The sequence below is a fragment of the Clupea harengus genome, chromosome 21 (genome assembly GCF_900700415.2).
Source record: "Clupea harengus chromosome 21, Ch_v2.0.2, whole genome shotgun sequence".
Lineage (NCBI taxonomy): Eukaryota > Metazoa > Chordata > Actinopteri > Clupeiformes > Clupeidae > Clupea > Clupea harengus.
In genome coordinates, this window is record NC_045172.1 from 21599551 (window position 1) to 21608838 (window position 9288).

Consider the following 9288-nt stretch of genomic DNA (forward strand, 5'->3'; position numbering starts at 1 on the left):
TCTGCTGGGTCTGGGCGGGCCACTTTAATTGGACCGGTACCAGACATGTAAGTGCTGACTCCTGTCAGCGGATCGCTGGGCTGTGCTGTGCTGCGCCATCTCGTCCAGTCCACACACACACACACACACACACACCACACACACACACACACACACACACACACACTCAAACACACACACACACACTCAAACACACACACACATACTCACACACACACACTCACACACACACACACACACTCACACACACACACACACACTCACAGACACACACACACACACACAAAACGATGGAGTGGATTGTGTGCACTCACAATGGAGCTCTACGTCTCCATAGCGATGAGCGGAATGAGTTCTCCAAGGAGGTGTGGATTGGTTGGGGGGTGGTTGGGGGTTGGGGGGTAGTTGGGAGCCTAGGAGGGGAAGGGGAGAGAACAAATTGGCTTCATTCCGCCACAGTCCCCACCTCTGGGATGTGTGCAGTCATCATCAGCGGAGATAAAATGTGACCGGAGCGCGAGGCCTGGCGGTTTCCAGCGCCATTATGGCCTGATGTTGCTCTGGGGAGCAGGCTGAAGGATACTGACCTCCCTCTGAAGATCTCCACAGCCAGTTAGGGAGGAGGAGAACAGATAGAGACACACAGAGAAGGAGTGAGGGGAGAGGGAGATAGAACGAGAGGCAGAGTGAGAGACTGACCAACAGACAGACAGAGAAGGAGTGAGGGGAGAGGAGAGGAGACTGATGAACACACACAGAGAAGGAGTGAGGGGAGAGGAAGATAGAACGAGAGGCAGAGTGAGAGACTGATGAACAGACACACAGAGAAGAGGTGAGAGGAGAGGAAGATAGAACAAGAGGCAGAGTGAAAGACTGATGAACAGACAGGCAGAGAAGGAGTGAGAGGAGAGGAGAGGAGACTGATGAACAGACACACAGAGAAGAGGTGAGAGGAGAGGAAGATAGAACGAGAGGCAGAGTGAGAGACTGACCAACAGACAGACAGAGAAGGAGTGGGAGGAGAGGAAGATAGAACGAGAGGCAGAGTGAGAGACTGACCAACAGACAGACTAATCATTAATCAGAGATCAATTTAGTTGAATCCACACATTCCTAAACTTTTATGGTTACAGTTCAAAGGTGACTTCACCCATTCATCTATGCCTGCCATGTCGCCATCCTTTTCAAGTGAGTTTATTTTAGCCAGATTCAATTTCCTTGAGCCTCTCTTAAGCCCTTTCTCTCCTCGTCTTACTGTCTGTCAGTCAGTCTGTCTGTGTTCGTCTAGCCATTCTCTCTGAAGGTGAAGAGCATTCTTGACATTCTCAGGTAACCAGCTGTCTCCTTTTGAACACAAAATAATAGAGCGGTCTACTGCCAATGACCTCGTCCTCTCAGCGTGCGACATTCATTGAACGTCATGAGTGGTTGGAGCTCGGCCTTCCTCATCTGCTTCATGTCCTCGTCCTCAATTTGAAGACAAGAGCAATGGCAGGAGGAGTGAGAGAAAGAAATTATAATGTCTGAGATTTCCGTGTCCTCGAGACTCGAGGCGTTTGATCTTCTCCAGCTCTGCATTTAACAAGGAATAAAGCCATTGGTTAGCGTGGCATGGGCCATTCAACACGGAATAAAGCCGTTGGTTAGCATTCAACACGGAATAAAGCCACTGGTTAGCATTCAACACGGAATAAAGCCGTTGGTTAGCATGGCATGGGCCAATAAGATGTCATGTAGGGTAGCAGTGTGCTGAGCACTTCCTTTTGACTGGATACTGTGTGTGTGTGTGTGTGTGTGTGTGTGTGTGTGTGTGTGTGTGTGTGTGTGTGTGTGTGTGTGTGTGTGTGTGTGTGTGTGTGTGTGTGTGTGTGTGTGCGCAGTCACTGGCTTGCAAATTATCTGTCGTTGCGCTTATGAGGTGGAGATGGAATGCACCCCACACACACACACAGAGAGAGAGACCAGGCCTATAAATCCAGCGATTGTCTGAGAGATTTGTGCTGACCTTGTTGAAACGGGACTAGAAATTGCTAGCAATAAACCTCCTTGATGTGTGTAATCATTGTTCGATAAATCACTTTTTTTAATGAAAGACAGCTGCTGTCTCTTAACACCCCTCCCCCCGCTTGTCCTTGGGGAAGACAAGTTTTTATTCCATTTTATTCTCTCTTTGTCACAACAGTACCTCTCTTTCATAACGAGCCGCGTTGTCACTTCTCTGATCCTTCATCCGTTTACTGTGCGAATAGCAGCAAGGCGCTCGCAGAAACACACACACACACACACACACACACACACACACACACACACACACACACTCTGATCCTTCATCCGTTTACTGTGCGAACAGCCGCAAGGCGCTCGCAGAAATACAGTGCTCCGCTCCACTGTCAGAGTTTGTCAGGTGCACTGTCACCTCCAAAAACATCCCTTTTATTTAGTATTTATTTATTTATTTACTTTGTTATTTATTTTCGTGTCCACGGTGTCACACAGAGAAGCATGTCAACACAGAAACGCAGGCGTTGTAGTCTATCTCTCTCTCTCTCTTTCTCTCTCTCTCCCTGCGTCAACAGAAGTTTTAGTGTCATCGTTAAGGACATGGTAGCGTGCTGGAGGTAATTAGCAGGCATTCTCTGAGTGACTGATTGCCCTCACAAGGAGAGGGGTTGAGAAGCATCAGCCCTTTTGGCTGTTGTGGAACACCTGAAGATTCTTTGACTAATAGACCAATTTGCCTAATCCGTCACATTACCTTGGGGGTCCAGCCAGAGATTGTGTGTGTGTGTGTGTGTGTGTGTTTGTGTGTGTGTGTGTGTGTGTGTGTGTGTGAGGGTATGACCTGCAGTACCAGCAGGACTGAGGATGGAGGTGGGTCTGAAGGTGAAGATGAGGGACACAGCCAGGGTCTTCCTCCACACACACACACACACACACACCTTCCTCTCAGCCTTCCGGAAAATTCCGCACCTTCTTTAATCATATTAATCATCACCTGGGGAGCATCAGCCCCCTTAGTGTTTAATAAGCTCCATCTTTCTTTTTTTTTCTCTCTCTCGCTCTCTCTATCTCTGCATTTCTCTATCCCTTTATCACACTCTTTGTCCTTGTCTAAGTTACATTTCTCCATCATCCTTAAAAAAAAGTAAAAAGAACTTGCCAACGGCAGCAAAACACTGAACATTTTATGGATTCTCTTCCAACAGGATCATAAACCGCCACATGATTAGCGATCTCAGGGCTGTTCGCTTTAATTAAAACTGCAATTAGCAGCCCCTGCGTTGCCTTCCAGTGTGCCTCTCCTTTTTAACTACATGCCAGGCCCAGCAGTTTAGTAATGTTGATGCCTTGGCACAGTTAAATGTGTAGTGTTCATGTCAATAAAAAAAAGAACGAATTGTTGAAAAAAGAAACATAGTTGCACAGTCATCTACAACCGTGTAATGCAGTAAGATTTGCATGAATGTATACTCTGGCATACGGCATTTAATTCAAAGGGGAAGGAGAAATTACTACCAAGATGGCGCTGATTGAGGACACTTAAAGGATAGTTCTTGAGGACATAAAAGCTGTGTTAAAACAAGATGGCCGGTAAAAAGAGTTGCATTACAGCATGCATGTACAGGACTGTACATAAGGGCTATGTCAGAGCTGTGTGGAAGGACTATGTTGAAGGACCAGAGCATGTAATCATCTGTCTGTTCTGTGTTTTGCAGACTATCCCACAGTTCCTTCGCCGTGTTCCAGCAGGCCCTGTTACCCAGGGGTCCAGTGCATTGACCTGCGCCCGCCCTACGTGGGCTATGTCTGCGGGCGCTGCCCGCCCGGTTTCCATGGCAATGGACGCATCTGCACCAAGAATCCACGAGCAGGTATGCTTGTTTTCCCCTGTGTCCCCCCCCATACACACACACCCGACAACTAGCCTTCTAAACGAGGACTTGGACCAATTATGAACGCTTTGTTGTGGTACATTACCACAGGTAAAGTATTACTTTGTCGACGGGTCTCGTCCTGATCTACCGGATGTGTCTACATGAATTCACACGTTTAGGTTTAATCTGTGTAGCCTTGGTGTATTTTGGAAATAAAAAAGGCAGTCAACCATGTAGAGAGGTTGATGTATGGAGAGGTTCTGATCTCCCGTGTATTGTTTTGGATCTCTGATACGGAGGCAGGAAGCCTTGACTAATTGTGTAAAGCAAGTGGTGGTAATCTCTCAGACGAGACGACCTTTGATGTGCTGGAGCAGAGTGCTTCGAACAGCGTGCTTCGCCGAGCCATGTGCTCGCGTGCGCGCCAGCTTTTGACCCTGAATGTGATAATTATCCAGTGAGAAAAGTGGGTTTTTTTTTCGTTACCGTCTGAAGACACACACAAGAAACACACACACAAGAAACACACACACACACACAAAAGAGCGAGAAAGAGAGCAGTGCACACTCAGGAGATAGAAGAAGAAGATGCGAACGACGACGAACACTTGACCTTCAGGGGAAGAGTTTCTGCAGTTTTCAATGCAGAGCCACCCCCGGAGACACGGAGCCAATTACAATGGTGCGTTGCCTGGCGGAACACCGTCTCCTGTTCATTTGCATAGTCAATCATCACTTTTTATCCTCCTCTGGAGAAAATGATGAATAGGTTGCGTGGTCTTTGTTGGCTCGACAGCCTGATCACCAGAACTGGGGTTTGTATCACTGCTGCCAGCCGGGAAAAGTGTGTGTGTGTGTGTGTATATGAGTGTGAGGCTGTGTGTGTGTGTGTGTGTGTGTGTGTGTGTGTGTGTATGAGTGTGTGTGTGTATATATGAGTGTGAGGCTGTGTGTATGTGTGTGTGTGTGTGTGTGTGTGTGTGTGTGTGTGTGTGTGTGTGTGTGTGTGTGTGTGTGTGTGTGTGTGTGTGTGTGTGTGTGTTTCTCCACAGACCTTGCTGAGCTGATTAATTGATGCCGGGGCAAGAGCCCTCTGTTTATTTTTCATAATCTGAAAAAGCAGGAGATCTATATTTTATTTAGACTTTGCCACGGTCGGCTTTCAGCACGCGTTCAAGGTAATGGCATAATGGCATCGCCGGTGCGCCGAGCACTTCACAGTCGGCCCCGGAAAATCATTAATGCGTCTCACGCCATCCTTGATGCCAGGCGGGGGGCTGCACACTAACAAAACCATTTGTCACCGGGGAAGGCAGAACGAGCATAAAAAAGGCCCGAAACTTCTTCAGTTCTTCTATTGATTAGACGAAGCTTTATGCGTCGACGGAGATGGGTGCACATGAAGAGCCTTTGGAGGCGAAAGGACAGAACATTAAAGTCTGGTGGTCTTTTATAATTTAGTTGAGAGTCGTGCATACATACACACACACTCACACACACAGCCTCACACTCATATACACACACACACACACACACACACACACACACACACACACACAGCCACACACACACACACACAGCCTCACACTCATATACACACACACACACACACACACAGACACACACACACACACACACACACACACATACCCAGCCATGATGCTTCTGCCTGAGATAGGTCCTTAATGGCGCTCCTGTCACAGGGGGAATCTGAACACGCCTGTCCCCGTGGCGAATCCTCAGTGGACTCAGGGGAGAGATCTGCTCTGAACCCAGACATGGATCCCTGTGTTGTTTTAACTTCATCAGGCTCCTTTGTCCTCTCTGGATCCCTGTGTTGTTTTAACTTCATCAGGCTCCTTTGTCCTCTCTGGATCCCTGTGTTGTTCTAACTTCACCAGGCTCTCCTTTGTCCTCTCTGGGCATCCTCTCTGTTTGTTTGGCATTTCGGTTGAAAGCTGTGTGGTAAATCAGTTCTTCTTTTTCACTTTTTTTTTTTTTTTTTTTTTTTTTTTTTGGTGTGGGGGGTATCTGTCTGGTCCTCAGTCCTCTTCTCCAAGTCTGTTCTTTTCACCGTGTTCTCATCCCACATCCAAACCCCCATCACTGAAGGACAGGAAGAAGTGATTACAGGGTGCTTATCTAGCAGGACCAACAACTATAACTGTAAAGACTGGCGGCCTGGACGTTTTCTGTTGATAACGAGGCAGAAAGAGCGATGCCCAGAGCTGTTTGTGGAAATCACAGGGGAGCCCTACAGTGTAATCTTCCTGTCCGGCACAGGGACTGGGTAATGTGAGAAGTGGAAGAAAAAATCATTTTCTAAAAGACTGTGCTCCAAATATCAGCCAAACAGTGAATTATGAGAATTGTTTTTTTGAATGATGCTTCAAGACAAATTCATCCATTTTTCATTGTGTGTGTGTGTGTGTGTGTGTCTGTCTGTCTGTCTGTCTCTCTGTCTGTCTGTCTCAGTGTCTCTAAGTTTTAAATTCAGTGAACATCAGTTGCATGCACAGACAAACAGAATGAACATTTGCACTGATTAAACCAAATCTTTAATACTTTGACAGCTTGAAGTTATTTCAACTGATATCTACAAATGATTTATTTCTCTCAGTTCTTTCCTGCTCTCTCTCGCTCTTACTCAAATCCAAATTCAGAGTGGCTTTAGTAGCAGCACTGCTGAGATACAGTTTTGCCAAAGAACAACCAGAGATGCAGTTCTGCAAGACGATGTGAAGTGTGCTTACCCAGCAGGAGTAGAGCACCACTAGCAGTAATCCCACGGATCAGACCTGGGAATAGAAGTAGTGCACAGGACATTGGGACAGAATTGGGTTCAAACTGTACAAAAACACACATGCACTGAGTTTCTAGGTTTTTACGTACACCTAGAGATGACCTAAAAAAAGCACACTTCACATCGTCTTGCAGAACTGCATCTCTGGTTAAAAAACTAATACAACAGCAGTGTATTTCAACAGTCCTGCAATAAATCCCCCTCCATGATTGTTCAGTATAGTGTAATGTTCAGTTTGTGTTGAAACTGATTAAGAGAGGCGGAATAATAAAGATAGATATTAACAACAACAATAGTGTGGTTGCTTACACAATGATGTGTGATTGAGCCATCACTCTAATAAAGAGTCCCCCTAATATGTGTGGCAATTTTAGTCTTTAGTGAGCTGCTTTCTTCGTTCTTTTTTTTTTCTTTCTTGTATGATGGTGACTTGTGTAATCTTTACTGATAAGTAAACAGTCAAAGTGTTTTTGACAATAGTTTTAGTCATTTAATATTCTTTTAGTATCTCTCTGCTGACTTTTTCTGTGGCTAATTTAATTCATTCATTTAATCTCCTGGCTAACTTAATTAATTCAAATTTGAAATGTAACATTTTTAATTTAAATGTTTTTATTTAAAATCTCTGTGTCTCTCCCCTCCATAGGTGTTCATCATCATCAGTCCCAGGCCAAGCCCAGTCGCTCAGGCCCAGGCTACAGCAAAGCTCCCCAGCTCCACCTGCCCGCCATGCCCTTCAGGAACTCCCAGCGCCACATCTCCCTCTCCCAGCCCCCGGCCCGCGCCGCCCCCCCTCAGGGCGCCACTCCGCGGCCCCAGGCGCTACGCACCCCGGCCCCGTCCCCATCCGCAGTCACGGAGAGGAGGGTGGCCCCGCGGCCCAAGCAACACACCCTAGACACGCAAACGCACACACACACCATCACCAACCGCTTCACCACAGCTGACAGCACAGAGCCAGACCTGCTCCCAGACACAGAGGCTGGAAGCTGGAGGAAGTCGAGAGCTGGAGTTGAAGCTGGAGATGAAGCTGGAGATGGCACTGGGGTTTCTTCTAAGACCACCGTGTCTCAGAGTGGGGCAGTTAAAGTGACCTCCTCAAACAGGGCCCCCGAAATCCGTCCCCAGCCGCAGCACCGGCCCCCGGCACTGCTGGTGGCCCCCGGGGGGGTGCGTGCGTGGACCCCCGCACAGCGCCCACAGACGGCCGCGCTCACGGCCCTCTCCTTCTCCTTCTCCGAGGCCGAGTACTCTGCCGATGGCGCCCTGGGGCCCGGGGGAGGGGCGGGGGACCCCGACGCAGACGCCCAGCACGTGTTCCCCTTCACCACACCTGCCAGACGCACACACAGGCCCTCCTCCGGGTCCGCCGGGTCCACCCAGGCCCGCCACACCACCACGCGCGTCAGCGGCATCAGCCTGATGGGCCGCCGCGACCCCAAGTTGGAGTCGGAGCTGGATCTTGACTTCGCACCCCTGACGTGCAATGACAGACCCTGTTACCCTGGGGTGCAGTGCTTCCAGAGGGCTAATGGGGGGTACCGCTGCGGCCGCTGCCCCGTCAACTACATCGGGGATGGAAGATCCTGCAGAGGTATCAAGCCAGTTATTTTACTAGACACTCATTAACACTATGGAGTCATTGAAAGCTTGACTTAAGACCTGTGTATTGAATTACACTACTACGCTATTTAGCCAGATCATTACACACCCACTTTATTAGACACAACATAATCTATGTTCATGAATCGAAAGCCTGTGCCTTAAATTACACTTTTACACTATTTAGACGGATCGTTACCAATCACAGTATATTGCCTACACAAACCTGATTTGACCAGGCACAGCACAGACGCATGAATTCAAAGTTTATGTCTCTAATTACACTTGTATTAATAGGTCATTACAGAGCATAATGTGCTGCTCGTTGTGGGCATTTATACACAGTGGGGCCTAATTTCACTGACAGGCAACGAGCAAAGTAACAGCCAATGAAGTTGTTTAAGGACAGGAGTGATGTGCTCTATGGAAAAAGTTCTGGTAATGATACGGGCAGCTGAATTCTGAACCAGTTGAAGTTTATGGAGGAGTTTGTGAGGAAGAGCAGAGAGGATGGAGTTATAGTTGTCAATATTAGAGGACTGTGGTTTCAAATTTTTGAGAGATATGACTCAAACAGGCAAGAGGGGTGGCAGTGATCCCAACGGATGCTAATCTCTCCAAGAGAATATGAGGTCTCACCTCATATTCTCTTGGAGAGATTAGCATCCAAAACGGAATATTCAATTCAATTCAATTCAATTCAATTCAATTCAATTCAATTTTATATATATAGCGCCATAACAATACAATTGTCTCAAGGATGCTCTCTGCTCTCTCCTCAGCCCAAGCTGCTTATTATGCAAGCTTAATTAGATCTGGTGAAGGGAACACAAGAACTTTGTTTCTCACTGTATGCTTCCTCCGGCCACCTGATACTCTTCCACCTCACTGGTACTGTTCTGCTCAATGCAACACTTTCATGACCTTTTTTTGTTAATTCTACAACCTGCTGCAGACCCCAACAATCTGAGCTCTTTTGATATCAAAAGAGCTCAGACCAAGGAGCGG

General features: G+C 47.4%; 2 protein-coding genes across 2 annotated transcripts in view; both read left to right on the plus strand.

The window, feature by feature from the left end:
* The window catches only part of LOC122128503 (von Willebrand factor D and EGF domain-containing protein), a 62936-nt gene extending 58600 nt beyond the window's left edge, over nucleotides 1–4336 (plus strand). Inside the window, exons 21-22 of the mRNA XM_042702859.1 lie at nucleotides 3717–3872; nucleotides 4224–4336. Of these exons, the coding sequence (XP_042558793.1) occupies nucleotides 3717–3872; nucleotides 4224–4336 (269 nt within the window). The remainder of the gene's footprint in view (nucleotides 1–3716; nucleotides 3873–4223) is intronic.
* Nucleotides 3640–9288, plus strand: part of si:ch211-246m6.5 (von Willebrand factor D and EGF domain-containing protein) — a 23791-nt gene continuing 18142 nt past the window's right edge. Inside the window, exons 1-2 of the mRNA XM_031559038.2 lie at nucleotides 3640–3872; nucleotides 7325–8272. Coding sequence (XP_031414898.2) covers nucleotides 7408–8272 — 865 coding nt within the window. The 5' untranslated portion in view covers nucleotides 3640–3872; nucleotides 7325–7407. The remainder of the gene's footprint in view (nucleotides 3873–7324; nucleotides 8273–9288) is intronic.